Source organism: Psammomys obesus, unplaced genomic scaffold (genome assembly GCF_907164565.1).
Source record: "Psammomys obesus unplaced genomic scaffold, mPsaObe1.curated_primary_1811, whole genome shotgun sequence".
NCBI classification, from domain to species: domain Eukaryota; kingdom Metazoa; phylum Chordata; class Mammalia; order Rodentia; family Muridae; genus Psammomys; species Psammomys obesus.
Window position 1 is genome coordinate 3983302 of NW_026593286.1, and position 27570 is coordinate 4010871.

Genomic DNA, 27570 nt, shown 5'->3' on the forward strand with positions numbered 1-27570 from the left:
ATGTGGGTGCAGCTCGGAGGGGAACATAATGGGACAGGGGGTAGGGGGCACTGTCCACGGGAGGCTGCTGTGTGACTGGGGAAGCAGAACTGAGTGGGAGGGCAAGGGGATGTGTGTGAGGGCAGCAGACAGCAGGGAACACAAGGTCACAGGCGATTCTCCCTAATCTAATTCCTGAAAGTCACTACCATCCATTGCAGTTTCTGAATCAGATGGCCTGGTGGAGTTAAGGGGATGAGTCTGGAATCTTTCCCGACAGAGTCCGTTCCGCTTGCTTAGAGCTTTAAGAAGGGCCGGGTGTCCCTGTGGCCCAGGCCTGTGTCCTCCACCGGGAGAGGATAGAGCCTAGTCTCTGCACATGTCCCCAGGAGGTGTGCAGCTTCCTGCCACACTGGCTTTCTCTCCAGCTGCCTGTCTGATTGCAGAGCTCTCCTCCTTGGGTGACCTTTTATTTAAATGGCATTTTCCTATCCTCTCGTGGGGACCTCCTTCATAATAGTCTGCTAAATGAATAATCGACAAAAATGGATGCAAACTCCTGCATAAGGTGCCCCAAATATGACATTCCAGATAAAATATTTTCTCAAGGCAGGCTTGGATGTGTGAATTAAGAGTTATAATTATGAGATAGACTGCAGAGAACGGGGGAAACTCTGCCACCTGACACACTGTGACTTGGTATACTCAGCAAGGTTAGGCAGCTCTGCTATTTCACACAGCCAGGGAAGGCAGGCCATTACTGTGCAGGCTGGAGGAGGCTGGGTGAAGGGGAGCAGGTAGGTGTATACGGACATCCAAGACAGTAATCTCCCTCCATGTTTTTGTCTGACCCTGCTTTGTCCTTAGGAACTAAAACCTTGACCCACATACTAGATGGGACAGAGCAGCTCTTTGTGCCTGTAGGTATGAGTGACGATGACCTGGAATCTTCCTTTCTCCCACAGAGCTCCAGGATGGGAGACCAAGTGACTGCAGCTGACAGTAGCCAAGCTGAAGTCACCATGAGAGGGCATTTGGCCTTCACGCTCCACCACATTCAACCAGACTGATTCAACCTGGGAGGAGAGCGGACATGCAAATGTGGCGAGTTATGACTTGACTTTCAAACCGTGAGCCTCAGACAAGAGCAGGCTGGACAAACACGGCTGCAGGTGGCACTTACACTAAAAGCAGGGCAGTGGAGTGAGGATGGGGTACCATGCACCGATAACCAGGGCACAAGTAGAGAAGTGTGCCCGGGATGTAACCAGTGTGCCTGGCAGGGTGGCCCACTCGCAAAGTGCATTTACACACTCCCTACTGTTCGCTCACTGTTTCAGGGACCAAGACTTCATGCCTGTCACAGGTCTCACTATGGCGCAGAAGACAGAAGATGGGGGACCAGCCAAGGTGGTAACCGGAAGTGCTCTGAGGAGAATCGAGGTTTGAGGGAGACTGAACAGACAGATCCTTAGTGTTCCCTCAGTACTGACATGCTGGCCACCCCTGCCTGCACCCAGAAGCCTGCTTGCTGACCCTACCCTGCCAGTGACAGTATGAGGCCAGCCAGTCATTTCCAGTGACCTGCCTTGCCCATCAGCTGCTCCTGGTCCCATCTCTTCATCATTCAGTCTCTGAGGCAAGTCACTAATACTGGTGAGCTATGAAGTGTGGAGGAGTATCAGTTGTCCTTTGCCCAGGAAGGGGGAGGAGAGTTATCTTCTCCTAGCATCTCTTCTCCTTCTCCCTGTTCATCATACCCACCCAACCAAGTTATTTCTGCTGATGACCACCTGCTTTCCCGTCCACAGGCTGTGCCCTTCCCCCAGGCTCAGCAGGGCCTGGTGTGCACATGGTCACTCCAGCCAGCAGAAAAGGAAGTCAGTAAACCCTGCTCACTGCTAATTACGGAGATTAGCATTGGCCCAGCACAGGAAGTATGATAATGCCTGAGGACGCTGCACATTCCTGAATGCTCATGAGCTGGAATTAACTTTAAACACCTGCAATTCGTAACCTGTAGCAAGTGCCACCCATCCTGAGACCCTAGGCAGCTCAATCATCACGACTTGAGGAAGCATTCACTCGTAAGGTTTTAAAACACTGAAAAGTGGCTGGCAGTGATTCCACTGAACAGTAAAGAAAATGGTTATAAAATATTATGGGCCAAACCAAATGAGCCTGAGATCAGAGCAAAACTGAACATCAACAAATCCGTGGAAGAACAGTGGTAGTGAGAATGATCTCAGCACCCACGGGCTAGGGGAGATGCTTACAAATGACACAACTGTAGGGGCAACACCACACCAAACGTACCACAGAGAATCAGTAACAAAAGCAACAACTGAAGTCCCAAATGGGCAGCAGACTAGAATAGAGGCCCCGCAAAAGAGCAAGTAAAGTGGGGAAGCAGGCCATGTATGCTCAGCATTCTACATCACTAGGAAAGCGCAGACTTAAGCAAGGAGACACCTGTGCACATGACAGACCTGCCAAGGTCTGAAACTGACAACAGCAAGAGCTGACGAGCATGTGATGAAAATTCAGGACAGTGCAGCCACTTTGGAAGACAGTCTGACAGTTTCTTAAAAAACTAAAAACCCCTCTGATACAGCCTGGCAATCGTGTTCCTTGATATGTACACAAATGTCCTGAGCACACAGGTCCATAAAAAACCCTGCACATAAATGCTGGTACTTAGCCTTAATCACCACTATCCAAACTTGGCAGGATCCAAGACGCATATGGACACGTGAGGCAGACAGACTCTGACAACAGTGTATTACTAAGTACTAAGAAGAAACCATGGGAAGAGTATGTGTGAGTAAATGCCACGTGCTCTATTTAATCTCCAAGGCTGTGAGTAAACGCTCTAAGGAAAAGCAACTCCAAGAGAGAAATGGGTTTATTTCAGCTCACAATTCCAGGTTGTATAGTCCATCACTGTGAGAAAGTCAAGACGGGGACTTCGAGCAGCTAATCACATGACGTCTAGTCAAGAGCACAGAGCATGAACATGCTCTCTTGCTTGACTGCGTGAGTGCTTTGGTTCCATTTCCCAACTCCTACAAAGTTCAGGGCTGCCTGCCTAGGGAATGCTGCATCTACAACAGGCAGTCTTCCCACATTACTTAACCCGAGACAATCCCTCATAGACATGCCCACAGGCAAACCCAATGTATACCATCCCTCACTGAAACTCTCTCCAGTTGACTTCAGCTTCTCAGTTGAAAATGAAAGCTGACCGATGCACCATCTAAAAAGGCTACTATAAGACTGCAACTATATGATATGATATTTTGCAAACGGCACCGTTATGTAGACAGTAAAAGGATCAGCGGTGCCTGGGAATGAGGGAAGGGGGAACAAATACGTAGAAAGATTCCAGAACCTTCAAGGTGCCACATTGTGTTGTAGACAATGATAATCTAGTGGCAGTATATATGTTTGGTATATTTCTCCAAACCTATATAATAATAGACAGTGCCAGGAGTGGGCCCTCATGGAAGCAGTCGGGGCAATGCTGTGTCGCAGATGACCACAATTTGTATACAATGTATCTTCAAGTGGGGGCCCTGGAATGGGAAGCCTGTGGATCTTGGGGATTACCATAGAGCAAGAAAACCTCAGCCTGGTAAATGCTTAAGTGGTCCTTTAAATATAACTGACTTACAGATAAGTACTCTGATCTACTCAGAGCAGCCACAATGATTTTAGGAGAGCCCACCTGCTGTCACGTAGACTCCTCTAGAGAGCCAAGTTCTTCACTGTCCATATCTTTTGTGGTCCTAACCCACCTGTCTCATGGCTCTTTCCCTGGTCTAATCCCAACAGCCCTCCACTGGACCCTGGAGACGGGTCCAGCTTACAATGGTTCAAATCAAGGTACTCAACTCTATGCCAGTATACATAGTACATGCTCAATAGAGGCAGTACCTTGAGAGCTTTACAGCAGTGGTCACAGTTACTGGTAAGCCCGCGACTGAAGAAGGGTCTTCTAATACAGGGGAAGGCTGTCCTCTTCAATTGAGCATGCAGTTTGGAGAAGAAGACACAAATAATATGGATGGAGCAAAAAGACACCAGATCAAACAGACCCATCCTGGTCATCATGGGTGACAGACATGGTAGTTAGAGAGCCCTCACATCCAGATCAGTACTCTGAATTTTGAATTCGGCCTTTTTCCTGGGCTAGGGATGGGGCCCCACCTGTCTTGAGACACTGGGAAACACCAGTGAAGGCAGTCCCATTAGACCCACAAACGCAGTGAAAGCCATCCTTAGTCTTCGAGTGCTATACAGGGTACTCACAGAATTTTCAACAGTCAGTTGCCATCAAGCCTCAGTGTGCAGCAGGGAACCCTCCGCAGCTCCGTGTTCTTCCGGAGCCTGGCTAAGGTACCATGGAAACCCTTTCCTGCAGACTCATTTGCCGTTGCAGCTGGAACGACAGCGCTGCCCACCATGTGCAGTACAGCAGGAAACTGATGGACTCTGAGAGAGGTCATATGCTCCAGAAAACTGCAGAAAATGAAGTACCTCATCACCAAGCAAGGCTGGGGCAGCTGAGCTGACTGCTGTGGTTTCCAGTAGCTACTGCCACACAGGCTCTGCCTGCAGCTCATCGTGGTACAATGGCTTGAGTCACTGGAAAAGTCCTGGTGGCACCCCAAACCCCAAACATCCAGAGTTTGGTTGCAGAACGGCTACAGGAATGCAAGAGGACTTGGTCCCATATCAGCCTCTATGCTAGGCACAGAAGCACAGTGTGAGGTAAGGACACCTGGTCCTTAATACTGAGGAACAGAACTCTGGGAGGCTCATTGTACTAACGAAAAGGACCCCTTACTTTGACCTTCTCAGACTGGAAAGGGCTTGAGTCCTATAGGAAGGCAGTCCCAGGTCTGCGGGAACTAGAGGCACCAGAGACAGCAGATGACAGCCCACCTGTCTCAGAATGCAACGCATGCATGTCTCCCTGGACGCCTCTCCCCAAGCATTTTCTGCAAACTTTCCAGAAAACATACAACTCATGCTTCCCATGGAAAGCTTATGGGTTATAGCACCGCCAATTCCAAGCTGCGTGGCTCTGACAGTGCAGCCTAACTGCTGAGGACTTAACCAGGGAAGGCACTAAGCCTTATCTTCATAAGGTGGTTTGAGAACAGAGAATCCCCCCTCTGCAAGTGAGTACTTACTGAGGGCTACTCTGGGAGCTCTGGATATGCCAGTGACCAAAAGGATTACTACTGATTGTTGACCTCATGGTCTGCACACCCAGGGGCTGGCAAAGCACTGGAGCACAGCTAGCAACACAGATCCGCTGGTTTGCTGCTCTGCCCAAGAAACATCCATTTCCCAGAAGCCCAAGAACAACTAGCATAACACCTGTCGCCAGGAATCCAAAGGTCAAGAGTATTATCCACACTCTATCCACTTTTCTGCATGAAGGCACCATTTCAGTAGGTTGTTCTGAATAAGCTTTCTAGAAAGTTCACTGCCACACAGGAACCCACCAGGCTTAGTTCTCTGAACCTCCAGAAGCTTCCATCAGCAGAGCCCTCCTTTGTGATAACCCTTGAAGTAGAACTCAGGGCACAGGACACTGTTTCAGTATGATAACCATCATGCATCGCTCAGGGCACAAGCAGGCAAGGGTCATGTCCATGCCCTCTCTCCTTTCAGGGACCATGTATGACAAAGTAATCTATGGCCAAGTACCCTGATCTACTAAGAACTTTTAAAAGTCATTGATAAGGTTCATTAACGTATCAAAATGTCACCTACTCAATGTGAGCCATTAAAAATTATTAGCACAAGTATTAGGAAAAATAGTCCTCAGAGTAAAGAAGTATCCTGAGAAATACCAAGCAGACACAACCAGCACCTTGGAGGTGCCCTGCCAGCCCTTGCTTCTTGTGTTAGATCCTTGGCCAAAGCCCTGAATCCTGGCATGCACCCGATGGGTCTTGGTAAAGAACCAAACTCGTGGAAACCCTTGAAGAAAAAACAGTCAGCAACCCATGGGAAATACTAGAAATTATCTCCAAACATGAGATGCTTAGAGAAGGTAAAAGTCCTCTTTGTAACATCTGATGTTTACAACTGTGCCCTCCCAATCTGAAGGCAATGCATTCTCTCTCCTCTGCAATTTGGGAAGAAATGGAGCCAGATTATCAGCAGCCCGGGCTACACACATCACTTGTGTCCTGCATCTCTCAGGAAGTGGGACTTCCTGCTCCACTCTCTATAAAGCAGAGCGCTGTCTGCGTTATTTGAAAATTGAAGGCAGGTTGATCAAACGTATAGGGGCCAGCGGACACAGGAAGGAAGATAATAAAGCCATTGCTTTGGGGGCTGCTGTCCATATCCTGACCTTTTATAATCTGGTAAAACAAGGAGATGAACCTTGGTAGCTTTGCAGCAACTTTAGGCAAGTGCAGCATAGTTCTGTGGGAAAACGATGATGACACCATTTTAAAAACCGTCTAGGGAAACGGAACAGTAAGCATGGAACTAGGTAGTAACCTTTCTTTCATGACTGACATGAAAACACCCAGCATCTCTGAGTGGCAGAGGCTGTATACTGCAGGACCTTTACGGAGCACATTAGTGAGGATCGTTTCAGCAACCAGCGGTTTCTCTGCAGAGGGCTGGGTGCTATGTTAAACTAACTCATCAAGCTGCCTCTATCCCTGGGTCCAGCTAACGCAGAGAAAGTGTTTCAGATTAAGTATTCCATTTATTGTTTCTACTGACCAACGTGCAAATACATCTGCCAGACGAACAAGAGAATAAGTGAGTCAAGCTGATAAAGGGCTAATTAACCCTAGCCACATCCTTATACTGACAGAGAAATTGACAAATGTAAACACTGTCTGTTGTTCTTAAATGCAAACGAAAAATCATCTGGTCTGGGAATATATGTAGCTAATGACACAGAGCTTTTCTATCACGCACGAGGCCCTGAGTTTAATCTCCAGTACTGGGACAAATATTATTTATTTTGGATGCATAATGGTATTTACATACATAGGTGGCATAGGGCAGTAAAACGGTGGAATCACATTTTCCCAGCAGTCTCCTGTACTATTTATTGGGCCATGTGTGCAGCAGCCCACGGGATGCTAAGCATGTCTTCCTCCAAGGAACAGTACTGTCTTTCATAGAAGTGGCACCAACGTGTGTCTAAATCTCAGCGTCCTTTTCTTTGAGCCTCCGGGCAAGAAGGCAAAGGCCTAGGGAGCCATTTCTGACCAGCCCATGCTTCTCTGGGTGTTTATGCACACTCAATTTCAGCGTACGTAAACAGGCCTCATTGTCTTCAGAAGTCATTTCCAATGGTAATTTGCACTTTCCTACAAATGGTCTTGTGCGTGGCAATTCTTGCCAAATTGCAAATGATAAGAGTTCTCTGCATCAAGTCTATGTAGCCTTTGCTACTCTTGATAAGGAGCAATACCCTTAAGAAAGAGGTGGGAGGGGTCTGTAACATGGGACATAAAAAGATGCTCTCCTACAGGAATTGTTCTGTCTCCTGAGGGTGCCAGCATCCTCCAGGAATACCTAAAACCACAAGCATCCTGGAGAGGCAAGCTACAGTTGAGACAGGTGCTTTCGGGTGCCGCAAATATGAACGGAGGTGGTGTGATGGAAGGGCATTATCTAATCTAAGTGTGAAAAATATTTTTATTGCTCTGGGAATAGTCACTGTTAACTGAATGCAACAACAAAAGGGGGGAAAAGAGCATGCGGGCCCGAGGGGATTACCAAATCAATTAACAAGTAATTCAGGAACTAATTTCTATATTGCCTCTTAGCACAAAATTGTATCTTTAATTTCTCCTGCAATAAGCATCCCTGTGATGGCCCTAACACACACTGCCGCTGTAAATGAGTTTACAAGTATCTCTTTTTGATTGGCTATACAGCATTATTTCTTCACAGTTCAATGCTACTGTAGCCAAGTGCTCTGAAATATTTAATTACGCTGGTAGCTACCGGTTACCAATTTGCAAGACCCACAGTGAGTACGGTACATTTTAGAAAACTAGTAATCAGCTAATTAAAACCACAGCGAATTCCAGCTACTCCAATTACCAACCGCGGCTGTTGGATACACTCAGAGGGCTTTGCTTGAGGGGAGGGAGGTCTTCAGGACTAGCTGTACCCTCCAACACGCATATCATGCAGCCAAGTCTGCTCCTTACAAGCGCTATCCAGAGAACCCTTCCAAAGCTGTTCTGGGCACCATGTTTGCCTAGGGCTTTATGACTGGTGAAGTTTCAGTGGTGCCTTAGCAGGTTTGGGGAGCAGGCAGACTGAGTTTGACTAGCACAGAGGAAATCTGGCTTTCTCATCTGTTCAGTCTATGGACGGATATCTTTTCACTGCAGGGCTGCCGAGGGGATGGGGAAGCCTGCTAGATACGACCCACACACAGGAGCTGGGCTCTGCTGTGAAAAGCAGGTCTTCTCAGGCTTATTTATTTCCTTCTTCAACCAGCAGGAGCTTTCAAGACAATGGCCAGCAACAGTGTTAACAAAATGTGGCTTGTGATGGGCAACATTATTCACGTATGTCCTTATATGAACACAAGACAAAGAAACAGCCCACAGTGCTAACTGTGACAGAGCTCTGGAAAAGCCCGTCACGATGGGCCTCCAATATGCCTCCGTGAGAACTTCGGTCAGTCTGTTCTTCCTGGGGCTCAGTTTCCCTATATCCAAAATGAGTAAATTTTGAGGTTTTAAAAGCACACTAGGATACTGGTTCAGAGGAGGGGCTCTGTGTCCTCCCTGCCAGAGACTCACACTCACACCCAGGAGCTATTCAAGAGCTATCAGAGGGTCCAAGGAGGTGGAGCAATGCAGGGTCGTCGTTGCGAAGGCAGGAAAGCCTGGGACTGCAGGTGGTGAGGTGCACACAGCAACACCCTGGGAAGAGGGATCGAATCTTGGGTTAAATTATGGGATGAAAAGGGGTCAAGGTTGATTAGGTCCCTAGACTCCTTACATAGGACTGGATTTGGAAACTGTGTGAGAGGTTTGAAAAAAAAAAAAAAAAAAAGCAGGGGGGGAAAAAAACACCTCACATTAGAGGGAGCTTCGGAATGGCGGATGGGAACTCCCAGTGCTCTTTGCATTTTTTTTTTTTTCTCTGAGACTGAGATTATTTCCAAACAAAAAGTTAAAGGTTTTAACATTAATTCCATCTCAGGTCAACCTCTTTGTTTTTCATGTGCACCATAACTCTTACAAATAACAGCTTATTGTTTTCATTTAAAGTTTCTCACTGCACAGTTGCACCATTTCCAAGGAGGCTCCCAGTGGCCACTGAACGGCCGAACACCTCGGTAAACCATACTCCAGTCCTTGACCTTCTCTGGTACCTGCACTCAACTGTCAGTAGCAGAGAAAACTCTATTAGGACAATTTTCACTACTTAGGTTATTCTCACCTTTTCCCCCTCAAACTATTTTCTTGGAATACATTTCTAGATGAGGGATTATGAGGACAGAATTATCCAGGAAAACAAAATATCCATCCAACAAAAATATCTAAGGTATTTTTGTTAGGAAAACTTGTCTGTCAAGAAGCCTTCAGGAGAAGCCTCCAAGAAGCAGAGCAGAGCATCTAACATGAAGCTTAATCTGTTTATCATGCAGTTGGCGGCTACACCTCGGTATAAAACCATAACCCAACGTCTCAAGTCTACTGCTTTAGACAGGGGTCTGACCTCTACTCAGGATCATCTACTTCCTGTTCTTCTCTTCCAAGTCCTTCCTTGAGACAGTGCTGGAGCACTTAGGGAAACTAGTGGAGAGGACAGTCTCTGGCTTGGGTGGAGTGGTGATATTCTAGGTGAGCAGGGTCAGGAAGAAGCCAAGGGGCCACTTCTAGGAAGGCAGCCTTGCCTAAACCATGCTAAAGAGGTAGGCGGGGTAACTCAGTCCTTTAATACGGTATCGTATTTCCCAGAATGCACACCCTTCACACAGAGCTTATGAGGCATGTGACCTCCCAGGCCCGCCTGCTCTTCTGAATAACTGAGGAAGGCAGTGACGTTTCCTTCTCTTCTTCCCACCCTGTGGTCAGCACGCTTCCCTCAACACTCTGCATGTCCTTACTCTGTCTCAAAAACCCCCTCCTGCCACATGGTAGCTTTTCTACCACGTCTGCCCTCCATGCCACCCAAGACAGCATGGCGTTTTTTTTTTTTTTTTTTTTTTTTTGCTTCTTCCCTTCATTATTCCTTGTGCAGCTGCTGAGAGTTACAGGTTGCTTGCCCTGGGGTGTTTAAAAAATATTCTCATGCATCTTTTGAGTCTATCCTTAAATTCTTTATTAATGAGATAAACAACTCCAAGAGCAGACACTGATTTCCTCAGTATAAACTGGTGAGCCACATGGGAGCCCCCAAATTCTGATAAGATCAGAAGCATCTTGGCGTGTGTGCTTTTATGTAGCTGCCAAGATACTTAAAAACTTTAAGCAATTTTCTACAGAACCAACAAAGTGGTTGGTGGAGACTGAATATTTGCATAACATTTTAGCAATAAAGCCATTGGCTAGTGTCACTTAAATCTGTGGGTTTATTATTTAAAAATCCTTTCTAAGTAAAATGATGAGCACGAAGACATCTATTTAGAGACAATTTTTCCAAATGAGCTCTAAGAAGTACAAAAGGCTGAAAGAAACCAGTTGTTTGAGATGATTTCTGGGCCACTGACAAAGGCTTTTATTCTTTGAAGAACAGACAGAGAATGGCCACTTGTGTAATCCAAATATAGCACCTTATATACATGAAACGGAGTTAAATATAGAGGATGATGGGTTAAAAATTATACAGTTTCTAAAGTGTAACAATGCACAGCACAGCTTCTTCAAGGTTAACCGATTCTTTTAGAAGAATATAAAATTCATTTGAGGGAAGAAAAAGTGCTCACACCATCAACTTACACACTTAATCGACGCTACTGCCACCACTGTCACCTCCACCCCACAAGAATCACCATCATCATCACCACTTCCTCACTAGTACCATCGTCATCACTACCACCATCACAACTACCACTGCTATCACTGTAACTACCGGTACCGCCTCCATCATTGTCACCACCAATTCTATCACCTCTACATCTTCACCACCATCACCACTATCTTCACTTTCATCACCACCACCGATACCACCTTTGCACACCACCACCATCGCTCCATCTTCACTGAAACCACCTCCATCACCATTACTCCCACTGTACCGTCACCAAACTCAGTAAAACCATTTCCACCACCATCATTACCACTTCCACCATTACCTCCCTCACCTCTGTGCCCTCCACCATGTCCTCCCTGTTCTGCAGACATCAGGGAGAGAGCACTCCATCATGAGTACACAGAGGAGGGAGGAGGAAGAAGACCTCAGTATTCAACAAGGTGTTGGGGGAAAGAGCAGGGAAGATGCCACATCTTACCAGATACAAAGCATACCATCCTGGGATAGACTTTGAGGCTCAGACGTGAGGAGGCCCAGAGACCCCATGTGCCATGGTGTCAAAGGTGTCAGAAGGGAAACTCAAAGTATGGATCTTGGCACTGTATCGTCAGCATCCCCCGGCAAACAGATGCTCAATTTACAGACTCAACCTTGTAACCTTGACTTATCTTGTCCACCTCAGGGCCTGTAGTAATACTATACGACCTCATCTGGTCCATGTCCTACACAAGATAGTCACAGTTCAGGGCCCAGGATGGCAGACATTAACTGGGTTCTAAAGTAACACAGTGTGATGTCCTAACACACCAGCAGCCTCCCTCGCACACACTGATCACTCAGCTCATCACTGCCAGCACCCCATGACAGACTACACTCAGGAACACGGGGCACCGAGCTGATGTTGCCACAGGCAGAGAGACAGGAGTACCTAGAGCAGGTGAAGGTCTGATGTGGTGTGGGAAGAATCTAACATGGCAAGTGTTTAGTGTTTCCGTTTCCCCTGGTCGACAAACAATTCTGACGTTAGGTACTTCGAAGGAGATGAGGAAACCTATGAAAATATTTCCCAAGCTCTTCCATGTCAATTTTCAACTCCACCAGCCTTCTATATATTTAATAAATAGCGGTCAGTGTTGATATCAAGGGAAAATGGTGTACTTGGCTTTAAAACTTGGCCATTAGTGACTCAGTTAAAAATAAAATTTCTTCCTGAGGTGGAGAAAAGGAAAATGTGCTTTTGCTATGACCTGATAAAAATGCCACTGCGTGACACCTTTCTTGAAAAGCCTTGGATGGATACCACTGAAGACTTCTTCAGATGTCTCCTTCTCAGTGGATCAGGTCCACAGAGGGATCTGCAGTCAGGGGCGAGCACAGCTGAGTGTGGCAGGGGCAGTCGACTGCAGATGGCGTGCAGGAGCTCTGGGGCTAATTGCTGCTGCTTCTTTAAGCAGAGAGATGGGAGTCGGTATCAGGGGTGTGATGTATGCCTGGCAAGTGTTCAATGTTTCCCTTTATGCTGGTCTACAACACAACCCTGCTCTGTGCAGAACCCTGCAGACTTTCCCACGCTCTTCCATGTTGCAAACAACCCATATACCCCAGGGGACTCACTGTTGCTGTTTCCAAACAAGAAGTTTCTGAGACACACCAGAGGGACCCATTTCACCCAGAGGCTTGGGGACAGGAGTTAAACAGGTTGGGCAAAGCCAGGTGCTATACACGCTATTAAGTACCATCAGAACGGAAACTCACAAAAAAAAAGGGAATGCCTTTGTATGACTCAAAAACTTAGAAGAATTCTGAGCTTACTGTCTTAACTTTTACTAAGGCTTTACTGTAAACACTCTTAAATTTTTTTTATTTCTGTGAATAAATAGACCATCTAACAGGCTCTTCCTTTATCATGGCAGCCTTGAGTGGCGAGCTGCCGGCCAGGTAGCCCCTTTACTGGTCAAGTGCCCTTGGGAAGCCTGCCTGTATGAGAACTCTCTCCGTGAGAGGACACTCCGGCACCTACAGAGGACCAGCCACTGCAGAAGGCACACTCCAGTCATGACCACTTGCCTCAGGATTCTGCCCTCTGCTATTCTCATGTAGGCCAGAAGGGGAGCACTTCCCCTGGTGGCCCAGAAGGTGACCCCAGACACACCCAACCCCTAGCTACATAACCAGGCTAGTCAGCTCACACTCCTGGTCAGGAGAGGCAGCCTCTTGCACTGAAACTATGTATTGTACTATGCCCAACACAAAAGTTTCTCCCAAATGGTCTTTCCTTGTACTGGCAGGTAATAGGGACGTCAGGGCCACACAGTGACAGGATAGCAGCCTGTGCCAATATGATGCTTCATTTTCACTGTCAACCTGCCTGGATTTAGTCATCCAAGACACATACCCCTGGGTGTGTCTGTAGTTAGCATTTCCAGGGAGAAACCCTGCTGAAAAAAAGAACCCCACTGAACATAAGCAACCTCACCCTATGGGGCGGGATTCCACAGGTAATAAAAGGAAGAAATGGATGGGGAGAACTGAGCACAGCCTTTCTCTCTCTTTGTCAGCTGTCCCACACTCCTGCCATGATGGACCACACCCTGCAACTACGACCGATGCTGACAACCCTTCCTTCCCTCAGGTTCTTTGGAGTACAAGAAAAGTCACCAATACCCCATAATACTCAAACAGATTACAGTGCCCCATCACTCAAGCCTCCTGGACAGAGTAAGAAGCTGGAGGAAGCCCTATGATAGTAGGACTAGGGCAAACACTGCCCTGAGAATTAAAGGCCTCTGGGAATTGAGGCCTCCACCCCCATTTTAGGACACTACTAAGTGCCATAGGATCGGTTCTTGACAACTACAGAGCCATAGCAGAGATGAAGGATGAAGATCCAAAGAGCTGGAAGCTGCCTGGAGAAACCGCAAGGACAAGAACCGCGTGGAAGGAGATGGCTCGGCAGGAGCAGAACCGCGTGGAAAGAGAGGGCTCGGCAGGCTCCTGCAGCAGGGTTCCGGCTCTCTACACATCCCTCCTTAGGGTTCTTCAGTGAAATCCAGGATCCTCTCAAAATATCAAAACACGGATCAAATAACAAGTCCAGTGCTTCCAAAGGCACAAGGCAGAAATGGTGTTAGGAGCTTTGCAAAATCTCCAAGCAAAGACACCCCAGGCAAAGCTGATTCCGGCCTGTGGGGACCCTGCACTGACAAGACAGGCTTTTCACTGGGGCCTGACTTCAACATCAAAGCCAACCTTGGCAGACCACAGGTTGGGACTCAGAGCCTATCTATCTACAGCTGGCCAGCATGAAGACTGAAGCAAAGATCCCCACACAGAAGCCGCCTAAGTAGAAACTGTATTCTCGGGTTTGGAGGCTCTGAGACTTGTGCGAGACTTGTTCTGTTCGTCTCCACCAAGGAAGTGGGACGAGCTAAAGTGACCTCACACCGAACTCATGTGTACGTGTATGTGAGGCAGGCTCCTGCCTTCCCTGGCTCTCAGCATGAGCACTGGGCCCTGGCTGAGAGTCCACGGAAGGGGAGGAGGCCGAGGCTTAGGGCTGTGTATCTGCACTCAAATATAGAGATTAAAAAATGCTAAAGAGAAAGAAGAAAAGAGAGTACCCAGCTGCCGTCCCCAAACAGACCTCCCATCTGCCACCCACGATTTGCATGTCACCTTCTCCGGGCTCATTTGTACTTCATTAACTGCCATTGACTTAACAAGATTTATGCAAATGACACCATAGGAGCTCCCTAACTCCCACTGCAATCAAGTGATTATGTATGTACAACTTGCCACAGCGATGAAAAATTAATACGTGACAAGCCCACTGGCCGCTGAGCTGGGCCACTGGCTTTTATTTTTCTTGCTTTGCTTTTTCATTTCTACTCGAATAGACCCTATCCTATTAGTAAGAAAAGAAACACAACTCTCTAAATCCATCTGCTCTGGGTACCCAGACAGGACAAAAGAAGAGCTGGGCCAGGATCCTGAAGAAATAAAATTATAGCCAGGAAACAATTTCTTATTCGTTGAGGAACCTTTGATTGGGGGAAGAGAAATAAACAAAGTCATAGATGACGGTGACCTGGCCACCTACCTGTTACAAGCTATGCAGGGGAAGGCAACTCACACATCTGGGCAACCAGTACAACTCTGCGGGAGGCCACAGGGCATGGAGACTGGCCCACTCAATCCCTATGTACTCCCATAATTCCTGTGGAGGAGCAGAAAGTCTGCAATGAGCAGAACATGAAGGGTTCAAGGACAGGAGCTTCTCAAGTGACTCCTGTGCCATGAGGCCAAAGGTCCAGCAGCTACATGGGACTCTGACCAGTCTCAACTGGAATTCACAGAAGACCAAGGACTCGGTTGCTTGTAAGAGGGATGTGGATGGGGCAGGTAGCTGCAAACGAACAGCAATGCTTTCCCTGAGGACAGACACACAATTCCTGCAGCATCCCTGAAGAAACATGCTGATACAGATACAGCGTTAAACGTACTGTGTGAGGCGGGGGGGGGGGGGGGTGTCTCATGTTTAATTAACACCTGTAAAACTTGGGGCTGAAGAGATGGCTTAAGTAGTTAGGTCCACCTAATGCTCTTGTAGAGGACCCAAATTTGGTTTCCAGCACCAACTTGTGGTGGCTCACAACCACCTGTAACTCCAGATCCAGGGTTTCCAATGCCACCTTCTGGCCTCTGCGGGTACCTGCATGTAACTAACACACACACACACACACACACACACACACACACACACACACACACACACACTAAAAAAAAATCTTTAAAACAGTCACTTTGCTCTGGAGGGAAAGCACAGGGATGTGCGGTTCCCAACTGCATGGTCCTGAATGTTCACCCTGTTCGCATTTCACTTGAGAACAGCATCACCTAATGGCCCCACTCTGCTAGGGGTTAAAGAGGCCTCTACATAAAAACAAACAAAACACATAGATAATAAGCTCTTATTTAAATGTTCATTTATTTAAGGAATCCACCTGTGGGCTTTTTAGAACATTCTAGGCAGGTAATGCCCCCTTCAGGCTTTGTCCTAAATCATCATGTTTCCATACAGAGGTCACCACAGCAGAGTGAGGGCAGGAGGGAGCGTAGCTACTCTCAAATGTTCTTCGTGTCTTGACAACGAGGGCACAGACAGCATGCAGCATTCAGTCACTGTAACTTCCCAGACCACCTACAACCTGCACCTCACTCCACAGATTGTGCACAGTGCCTCTGACACAGGGACATGATCACCACAGACAAGAACCTGCAGTCTGGCTAGAATGTTATCATCCTTTGCAGAATTGTCTAGGCGTGAGTGTTTTCAAGACAGACCTCTCCAGGTCCACACTGCATATGAGGAGTGTGAGGCCTGAGCATTGGAAGGCTGGGAGCAGACCACGTGGGAGTCGGTCTATGGCTCTCCACTTGTGGACACCTGAGGGGGAAAATCGAGTGCTCCCTGCACCCAGGAGTCACAAGGGAACCGTGATTTACTTTTCAACAAGAATATCAGCAACATCCAAGAGAGAAGGGCTTCCCATGAAATGCAGAGCCCTCATTTTATACTAGACAGTCACCGCCAGTCTTTGCAAACTGTCAAGTTGAGTCTGGAAAGCTGGCCCTGCCCAAAGATGAGCATTACACCAGGACCTGGCTGGCTCACCATGAGTTTCCTGCTGGGATAGTGAGCCCCCACAAGCCAGGGGAGGACAGGAATCAGGAAGATGATGGGCACTAGGTAGCAATAATCTTCAATGCCCCAAGCACCAGTTCTGCCAATGAAAAGCAGCTAAATAATTTTTATGACTCTACATGAAATAACACTGTTCAGAAATCATACATTAAAATGGCTTTATGTAGAGTGAGATTATAGTAACACGCAAAATGAGTACACAGCTATGTGGCCTTCAGAGGTAATGAACCTGTTTACAAGGAAAACACTACCCATCACCAGGAAGGCTTCTTGCCTTGTTTGTAAACACACAGAAGGTGAAGGTTTTTCTTCGAGGTATTGTAAGATGGTCCCTAAGTTTGTCACCCAGTATGGCAAGGGTGGGCCTACACAGAAGAAGCACAACAGCTTTGGCTGACACCTCTAGGTCTCCCTCCCCTGGGTCAAAGGGTCACACTGGCCTGTGGGTAGAGGGCATATGTGACACACAGGCCACTCGAGTCTGCAGCTGGAGGGAGAAAGTGCAGCACTTCTGGCTTCTCAGAAATCCCCCGCGGCTCTTCAATTCCCACATCTTCAGTCTCAAATGTCCCAGCTTCTCACAAGGGCTGCAGCCATTAGCTGGAAACAGGTGAATCTGCCCTGCTGACAAGAGCCCACTGTATCTGTGTGAATGTTCTTTTATTCCCTCACAGTGGCCAGCGTCCATTCCCACAGACCAAGTGAGGCTGGGTGGGTGACAGCCACAGAAGAGGCGACAGATGCCCTAAACCATCCAGAGCCACCAATGGGCCAGCAGTGTCATCCATGGAAGGCAGAGCTATTTCCTGCCCCCACCCAAACAGCATACACTCTAAATCAATTGGCTTTCTTTATCAACCAAAAAGATGACATTTCCAGAGGCGCTGAGCAGGGTTGAACTCTTTATTCTTATTGTTTTGGAAATGAAGCAGCAAAAGACGTCACACGCGAATTCCAGTGTGTCTTGCTAGGAACGTGAAGTAATTTAGGACCTGGTTTCCGGGCTAATGAAAACCCATTTCAGGCTAGCAACATTGGCCAAAACAAATGCTTGAATTCAAGTCCTGTTGTGTAATGGGGAAGTTTAATTAAGGCCCCACATTACAGCTGTAAATGTTCCTGTGTATAATAAGGCCTAAATGAAACTGAACCTAATCAAAGTTACAATCCCTTCATTAGCAAATTACAAACAAGAGCACACAGCTGACACGCTAGCTATGATTATTACAACTAATTGCCTCGTTGTTACAGACCAGCCTGAAACAGTGTTCAGATGTCCGTCTGCAAGAGCAAATTAGGGCCACGTCAGGCTATTCCTGTGATCACAAGGGGTTCTTCTGCAGCGATCTGATTTACCCCTGTCGCCTGGCGGCCAGCGGCCCAATCAAAGCCGCGCTACAAAGGCAGCCTTTGAAGCCGGTGCGGCATGGAAACACAGTCCATATGCAGGCGGGCAGCCCTCACTTCATTAGAGCTGTTGTTGCATTTCCCACTTCTTATTCTAATGATCCCATTTTAATACTCACAGGAACCCCTCCTAATTGATGTCAAGTGAGTGACTTGTACATTCATCGACAGAGCACATCAAACAAACCCTGGTGCTCGAGCCAGCATCCTCCCCGGCCGCACGGAGGTGTCTCCAGCGGGGCGGGGAAGGGGACAAGTGTACCTGTTTAATTGGGATGGCTCGCCCGCTCCCGATACTGTCCGCGCGGCTCTCCAGGCCTTTCTTCTCTTTGTCTGGGTCGCTCCCTTTCCTAGACTGCAAAGCAAAAGTAAAGTTAGCATTTGGGCGAGGGCTGTGGCTGCCAGACGGGTCTTGCCCCTGCGTGCAGAGCTCTCACCAACAGGATTCAGGGACCGCCACCCCCATTCCTCTGCACTGACTCATCACTCCAAAGACAATTTCCTAAACTTTCCCCCTGACTTTTCTACTGCGAAATTATCTTTTAATTCTTTTTTAAAGAGTTCAAAATGCAATTACTAGGAACCAATGGACCGTCCAGGAAAGCAACGCCCAACGAGAAAACACACTCTAGAGCTGCAGTTAGCATAGCTGAGAAGAGAGGGGCCCTCTCAGGTTATCTGGGAGCCCCACCATGGAAATGGACGGATTAAATTAATGTCTGGATGATTTAAAAAGTCTATTAGCCACTCAGCTGTGTGACTTACTGCTTTACCCCAGATGAGTCGTTTAAAGGGGCAAGCAACGTTTCCTTCAATTGCTTCTGGATGGTTAGAAAACAGCAATTTCAAAGTTAAAGCAGTCACTGTGCAACAAAAAGATAACGGACGCAAGAACGGAAAACCTCTTTTTGACAAAATGTCAACATGCGGGGAGCCGACGCGCAGCCGTTTGTTTGCCAGTTTGTCTGTTTCCTGAGCCAATTATCTCGGAAGGATCGCTGGTGCCAATGTGAACTGCCCAGTAGCTGGCTGGTGTAGGGAGGAGGGCACCTGGGGAAAGCTTCGGAGCGCCACACCGTCCACATCCCATCTCTTGCTGGCATGAGCAAGTGTAAGCATGGTGATTGTCTGACAGATTTATTTTATTATGAGAGAAAGATCTGAGACTCGTCCTCCTTAATAACAGTGCTGACAAGTGACAACTTCACTCCATTACTTTTCAATGGGAACATTACTCACGCAGTATTGAAAATGGAGAAACATTTTCCTGTGCTTTTCAAATCTCAGATGATATATGAAACGGGGAGACTCGGTGCTGTCCGGTACTGCTGGGAGCAGCTAATGAAATTCAGATTCAAAAGGAAGTGAGACGAAGCAGACGGTGCTTCTAAAACAGTGGCCGGAGAGACAAGGCTCCGAGATAGAGTAACAGCAAAGGCTGATGGGACGGACTTAAGATTCCAGAGCCGGGCACTGCCAAAATTCAGACAGAAGACCCAGAGAAAAGTGCTTGTGGTACCAACTCAGCCTGGGCACTTCAAAGGCACTGGTTCTGCCACGGGGCAGTGCACATGAGAAAGCACACTCTTAGCTGATGGCAGGAACTTCTGCACTTATCAAATGCCTCCTCGGCGCCCCCATGCCGTGTGCCCTCATCACGGATCTCAGCTGTGCTACGGAAACGCCTTCACTTTTTACTCCTCAGTTAGTAATGCATAGCTAGACTTCACACAGCCAATTCTTTCCCCCACGTCAGTTTGTGGCGAAGGCGCGCACTAGAGCTTTCCAGCTGGAAATCTTGAATCAATGGAGAGCAGTAAGGGCATTTTGGGAACTTCATCACTTCTAAATACCTAAACTTCAAAATCCATCTTCATTATTCTCCATTAAGCAGAACAATTAACAAAACAAACATTTTTTTAAAAAAATGAACATTTTCCTAGAGGCGGTGCATCTGTCCCCAGTCGTGTTCTCAGAGCAGAACTCTGGGTTCCATGGAAGAAGAAGCAGCAGCCAGAGTTGCTGCTCCAAATATGTAAAGAAACAGAAGCCAAGTTCTGTACAATCAGAGACAAATGAGATGGAAACTCAGGGTACTCATTAGAAAAAAGAAAATCCTCTAATGGCAATTTCTTTTTTTTTTTGGAGGAAAGTGCTGTAGAACTAAAAGAACGAGCTCCACAAAGCTGCGGGGTGGGAGTATTTGCCACCTACAAACTGACTCAAGGAGAACTAAAGCACAACCAATCCACTAGATGTGAAACCCCGAGCCTCTGAATTCCCAGGGAAGTCTCTCTGCTCTCCTGCCCACCTTGAGAGTCTTCAGTGGTGCACCTCCTCGCCTCTCTGCCAAAACGGCTCATTAGATGCTGCAGGCAGCCCTTGGTACCCATCGCTATATCCAGCCTGCCACAGTCTTCAGAACCAGGGTTTATCACACCCAATGCCGGTCTGGAGACGTCAAGCCACTGCTTCAAGCTTACAATGACTGACTACTAAGCCCCATAGACCCTAATGACAGAGGGAAGGGAAGGATTATATAGTTCATTTCAAAAATGTCTAACTCCCTATATGTGACAAATAAAGTCACAGAGGCAGCCAGTCCCTTTTACATCGGACAGGGAATCACTGCTGCCATCTCTGCCCGTCACACAGAGCCTGCTCTCCCTGTTCCAAACAGTAAGGCAGGAGCAGATGGAACACACTATGCCAGCTTCGGGGCTCCTGTTCTCTGCAAGACACCAAGTGTCAATTCTTTTATGCCATAAATGTCATTGTCCTTTTTTCTCCGGTGAGCGTCTCTGAGTAGGTCCAGGTTCTGCATAATCTTTGGTTACTGGCTTGCTTAGCTGTGTTTAATTCTATCAGCATAACACAGCAAGCTTTTAAAAATACCACATGAAGACACAATTGTTTAAAAGCTTTAAAAGACATAAAGCAACACCGTACAGAACTTAAGGAGTCTTGCTAGCTTAACAACCCCAAATGCAGACAAGACATACATGCCGACTCAGATAAATGGATAGTGTAGCTTAGAGTTTCACTGAGGACATGTGTACTTCATGAAGTACTAGCTGCCAACTGCACAATCTCATGATTATCACAGAGAATACAAGTAGGTGGGTTTTTAAACATTCTTATCTATTTCAAAATATTATTTAATAAAACATTTCAACTACATGTAAATCAGACTACTAAATTCAGGCTACTAAATGAACTGTTCTTTAAAAATAAAAATCTATTTCTAAAGCAGGCATCCGATGGGTAATCTTTTAATGTTTCTTTCTCAAAGCAATGGCCTTACATAAAAAATTAACAAAACAGGATCCCAAGTTAAATTCTCACTGGTAAAACATAGTTGCCACTGCAAAGTAATGTATGACCACCTATAACTGCAGTGATTTAACTTACATACTTTCATACAAAATACATGGAATTTATTTGTTTAAAGCCTGTATGTTTGCAAATAAAAACATCTTGAGGGCTGAAGATGTTATCCCTGCGTGGTACAGACCCACTTTACAAGATGTGTGAAGACGGGATAACAGCTCCGCGCATGTGGATTACCTCTAGCCTTTTCAGAATGTGCTAACAGTGAAGTGGACAGTGCCCCCCCTCACACCCCCATTCCAGGGAGAGGTGACTGACTTGCATCTGGACAGCTGTTCACAGACCTAAACACACACACACATCGACAATGTTCATTAAAAGTCACCAGTAGCGACAGGAATGAAGACTCTAAAACTGGACATGTTTAAAGATAGAAGTGGACTGTTACCTATTAAAATCTGATTTCTTAATTGCTTAGGTTTCAGAGTTAATGCGCCTTCTTTTCATTGCTTGTCTGACACTGACATCTAGTGGAGCCGAGGTTTCCATGTCCTTTAACTCAAAAATGCTCACCACCACCTCCACCACCACTCTGCCCAATGCCAAAGCCAAACCTGGGAATAACCAATATGGTGGGACTTTACTGCAATTTCAGCTAGATTTTCCTTCAGTGCCACAGGACAAACCCAAGGCAGCACTAGACTCTGCACACCTCTGTTCTATGAACACTAGCTGGGAAACCGGGTTCAACTTTTTAGATGCTTTACTCTTAAACTGTCTTCTGACATTAAAGAGGAAGAGAGCTAACAAGTCTAACACACACAGCCAAAGGCACTCTAAGACACCGCCATCATTACGATGGAGTTCACAGAGAGCTTCAGTCACTTCATTCTTGACCACTCCTGCACTTCCTCTAAATAAGGCCAGCAGCACTGTGGCTTCCTGGCCTCTGTTTTTCTTTCAATGTGACCAACTCTGGACACAAGCATACCGCCAAGACCCTGAGCAAGGACAAAGCTCTGAAGAACAGCTATGAGCAAAGTTATTTCTCCCCCTCTTCTTCAGCTCTTAAAATTAAGACCCTCAGCAGGTCATATGAGCTGCTGATCACCCAGGCCCTGGGCTCTTTTTTAGACAGAAAGAACAAAATCTCTTTACAAGTAGTTCTGTCTAAAGTAATATGTCTTGTTTTTCATGTTTCTTTATATGGTAGAAACAAAAGTTAATGGGACTGGCACTAGGCAGAAACCTAGGCGGGCCTCCTCTCCATGGCTGTTTGTATATTGCGGTGTGGGATCCAGAAACTTTTCATCCACCACCCCTAGTGTCTTCTTATTGTCATCACCACCTGAACTAGTGTCTTCTTATTGCTCAATGCCTCTGAAGTGAGCTGTGGCTTCGGCAACTGGTTTGTTGCTGTTGGGGTTTTGTTTGTTTGCTTTTTGGGGAAAGGTGGCATTGAGTCACAAGTGAATGAGCGGGCCTGTTTTGGAGAGGGGGCACCTTCTTAACCCAGGGTACTGCTCTGGGCACCCAGCTAGAAGCCTAAGCTTATGTGACTGCTGGTGCAGCGAGGGACTTTCTAACTCACCACCCAATATCCGTGCACTGAGCACATCCGATACTTGCCTGCACTGTGCAGGGGCCAGCACACCCCAGACCCGCCCAGCACCCCAGCACCGACCTGTAGGGAAATTACTGGAGCCCATGTTCATGGCTTCAAAAGCAATGAGAAAAAGACAAGTAACACCACGAAGGCTCCTCTGCCCCTCTGGGGAGTGCTCTCAATGGACAGCCCCACTGCACAATTGCTACTCCCAGACCACAGCGGTCCAGCGGTTTGTCTAAGGTCAAACAGCTGCCTGCAGTACACCAGCACTGCAAAGACAAGGACGGGCTGATTCAAAGGGGACCTGCTGTCAGCAATGTGAGTGGCCTAACCACGAAGACAGCCATACAAATGGTGGAAACGAGTCAGGCACCCACAAATCTAGAAGGTACTTACAACATCAGTTGGCCATCATCAAATGGAAACATCATGTCAGACAATGAAGTTCTAGCTACTCCTGGGAGACCTCCTTCAGGTCAAGATAGGAATAAGGAACTTTCTTGTGATTAAATCAGTAGTGATCAAATCCAGAGGCCAAAAGATCTGCATGGGCTTTAAGGACAGACATTGTGTAGAAATGGTAGAGACAGTAGCTCTGGGCTCAACTACAAAGCCATCTGTGATTGACTGGTGATGTCTGCTGGACATAAGAGGCGGGAAATAGCACGTTTACCTTCTCTGTAGTTCAGGGAGTATCTGTACCGGTCAGCCTGAAGAACTGAGAAACATGGACATGGCTGGCCCCACCTTGGACTAAATCCAAGCTCATTTCCAATCCAGGACACTCCCTGGAGGACTGTGAGGAAAGTCCAAGGGAAGCCTAAGGCAGGGAGTGCCTCGAAGCCCCAGAGAGAAGCGTAGGGTTGTGATACTGAGGGAAAAGCAAGTCCTAGCCTCATGCCCGCCACTGTGTCAGTTCTCAGTCCCAGCAAGTAAACAGGGCCATGGCTAAGGCTTCTCTGTGATTGGTCATGTGCAAATGGGAACTCCCTAAGACCTTCACCATCTCTCCACATCTAACGTAAGTGTTTAAGGTGCGAGACCACGAAAGTCCTGGAGGATAAAGTTTGTGCACACACTTCTCGGGATTCGCACTCAGTCCCTGCTGGAAAATTCCCAAAAAGGTTTGCTCAGGACCCAAACCTTTGCTTCTTACAATTTCCTCGGACTCCACGAGTCATTAGTTAGCCTGGAGTCTGCAAAAATGACTGGACCCCGGCACAGACAGGTGGCCAAGAGAGCCCCCAGGATGGACACTCACTGTGAATAGGTTGGACCGGCGCTTGGACTGCTTCCGGACAGGTGTTGGAGTGTTGGCAGTGGGAGGGACGTCGATCCGAAGCTCCTTCTGGCTGGTGCTCGGGGTCGAGGGGACAGAGGAGGAGTAGTCACTTAGACTCCCACCGCCGTTACTTGTCTGTGAAAAAAACAACAACGTACGAATAAACAAACAAAAAAAACAACGTTTTGTTAATAAAGCGGCATAAAGATCACACAAACGGGATCACAGCAAGAAAAATAGCAAGTGACAAGGAGCAAGCGACTGTGAGACAAGGTGTCTCTTCCCTCACCTGGCCAGCTTTGCTAGGACCAAGTGCTGCTGGAAGCAAGACTGGCTTTGCCTAGGAAAAGGAATGTCAGAGGTCTCTATAGTGGAGCGTGAGAATTTCTTTCTGTTTCTTCCCTTGCATAGGCTGACCTAAAACTCACTCTGTAGCCCACATTAGACTTGAACTTGAAGCAATCCTCCTGTCGCAGCCTCTAGACTACTGAGACTAGCTACCATAGGAGCTTTCAAAAAAAATTTGAGGGAAAAAAAAAACAAAACAAAAAACCAAAAAACACCGTGACTGTTTTTCCTCAAAAAACAATGAAGACACAGTTAAAAGTGGCCTTATGGACACTTCACTGTTCTTCCTGGGATGAAGAGAAAATGGCCACTGAGAACAACAAGCAGACATTCTTAGATGAACCTCACAGTACGACCCTGAAATGTTCTTTGGTCACTCAAAAGTTGAAGACACCAATAGTGAAGGTGCTCAGGGGTGTGGCTGGCCCATCCTCGGCCCCAGGGATAAACACACCAAGGCAATCACTTCTGAGGCAAACTGAGTGGCCACCATGAGACACTGGCCCCAGGAGGACTGACTGCAAAACAGGGACCAGAAAGCCACCAGCTCCTTAACCAGGTCCTGGGGGGATCCCTGTGACAAGTACTTTGCTTCCCAGTTACTAATTTAGCAAACCGTTGTTAGGGGATAGGCCTAGCTTCTACAGAGCCTAAAGGAGATGCTGGCTATGGCCCAGCACCCCATCTAAGTGAGAGTATATTCTTTAGCTGGTAAGATTTACTCACAACTGTGTCCCCTTACAAGCCCACCAAAAGTGAAGCCAGTGGTTTCAATCAACAGCGAAGACAAAAGCCCACAGCTGGCACCACCCATGCCAGCCTGCTTCACAACGCAGGCAGGGTGCAGAGAGAACATTAAAGACCGACTTCCGTAAAGCCCACCTGGCTACAGCAGCTTCTGAAGGAAATGGGAAGTCAATTACAGACATGCTGTTATTTACAAAGCTGAAAAAAAAAAAAAGAAAAAAGAAAAGAAGAAAGGACGTGGACAGCTTTGGACTGGCTGTGCACACTCCCTGCCCCAAGCCCTCCTTGGCTCTCATTCACTGCCTCACCTCCCACACAGCCTTGTGTACCTGGCTGATGTGCACGGCTGACACCTGGGCAGAACACACAGAGGAGTGGCTTGGAGAGTTGGGTAAGGATTTGCAGGGGCCTATGGACAGCTGCTGCTTCTTCCTCGTGGCAACAATCTTCTGGGCAACTAGTGGACACAGAGACAGGAGACATCAATGTCAGGCTGCTGTTCTAACACGTGGACCATTCCTGCATCTACAGTGAGTTTCATCATGACATCTCCCAGGGCTTCTGAATCCCATGGCCAAGCACAACCAAGACCTGGCTAATGGGATTAGAGCACAACCAAACCTTGGCCAATAGGATTAGAACACAAGCACATCCTAGTCAATGGGATTAGAGCACAACCAAACCCTGGCCAATGGGATTAGAGCACAAGCAAGTCTTGGCCAATGGGACAAAAACAGAAAACTCTTGTGGCTTTCAGGACCTGTCCTCAGGTGAGAGCTCTCTTTGGCCCATTCTTGTCTTTTTGCTTATTTTCTCTGAAATGTACAGATGAGATTTTGGTGGCAGTAGCCACCTAGTATCATCAGGTGACTTGAGAATGAGATGAAGAACAGCCCAGTCCTGATTCCTGTGATGCCTCAGCCTGCTTGGACCACCTCATGGACTCAAATGTGCAACAAGAGCGCTCACCCACCACTTACCATCCTAACAGAATAACATTTGCCAGTTACTTGGTGTAGGAGTAATCTCAGATAAGTAAAGGTAAACAAATCCCTTTGAAAGCTTTCCCAAAGAATGACTTGTAACTTTAAAGACTGGGTAGAATTATACTCAAGCAAGAGTAATTCTATCAAGGACCTTCTCCCCACCTTTTTAATTCTAAGATACTACCACATACACTGGAAGTTTATCTTAATCGATACAAATATAAATTCAACCAGCCATAACTTCCCTCAGCAAACAGGCTTGCTGATGAAGCATATTGAATTTAACTGCAAGGGAAGGCAACGATTAGAAAACCATTCTTACACCAATAGGTATCACTGCAGGAGAGTAGCTGCTTGCACCTGCACAGACGCATGTCTGTGGGCAGCAACTGGAATTAAACCTGGAGCTTCTGGTCTTTGCCTCTGCACACACTGCTGCTTTTGAGACACTGTCCCTCTAGGACAATGGTACAAGAGACAGAGGCCACATGATGTTCAGATATTTCACTTCTAAATGAACACAACGTTAAGCAGAAACTGGTGTGGCCACAGCTCATGGCTTTTGTGCAAATGAATGATAGCGTTAAATGTGACAAAGTGGAAATGCAATCTATAAAAAATGGTTCCCAGAGACGAAGCAGCCACTTCATCAGTCATGGCCCACCTCCAAAAGACTTCTCATCACCCTGAAAGGATGGTATCAATTAATTTATCTCCCCGCCATGTATTGATCATAACCTTCATCAGCTAATCATGTTTAAATTACAGAGGAATATTGTGGCACTCCATCATTTCAAAGCCATTGGTGTATTGATCAGGAACCATTGGAAATGTATATTAGACTACCTTAAGAGAAATCATTACATGAACTCAAAAATAAAATCTAAGGCCAGTGACCAAGAACTGCAAAATAAGTGTCACAGGAAGGCTCTGAAATTTCAAGCCACAAATTAACCCCATATCATAACTGCATGGGAGCTGTGGTTCGAATGTGAAATGTCACTCTGTGTTTGAAACTTGGTTCCCTAGCTGTTGGTGCTATTTGGGGAGGTTCTTGAAAAGTTATAAGGTGGCCCTGTTGGAGGATACACTTTATAGCCTGATCCCACTTCCTGTACTACCTCTCTCTGCTTCCTGTGTGCAGGTGAAATGTGATCAGCCAGCCCCACTTCCTTCTCTCTCT

At 47.0% G+C, this 27570-nt stretch overlaps 1 protein-coding gene across 6 annotated transcripts in view; it reads right to left on the minus strand.

Annotated features, from left to right (window-relative positions):
* Positions 1-27570, minus strand: part of Agap1 (ArfGAP with GTPase domain, ankyrin repeat and PH domain 1) — a 431455-nt gene that overhangs the window by 208663 nt on the left and 195222 nt on the right. For all 6 annotated transcript variants that reach the window (XM_055616997.1, XM_055616996.1, XM_055616995.1 and 3 more), the window contains exons 7-9: positions 25731-25858; positions 24286-24441; positions 18348-18440 (exon numbers count right to left, since the gene is read on the minus strand). In XM_055616997.1, the coding sequence (XP_055472972.1) occupies positions 18348-18440; positions 24286-24441; positions 25731-25858 (377 nt within the window). The remainder of the gene's footprint in view (positions 1-18347; positions 18441-24285; positions 24442-25730; positions 25859-27570) is intronic.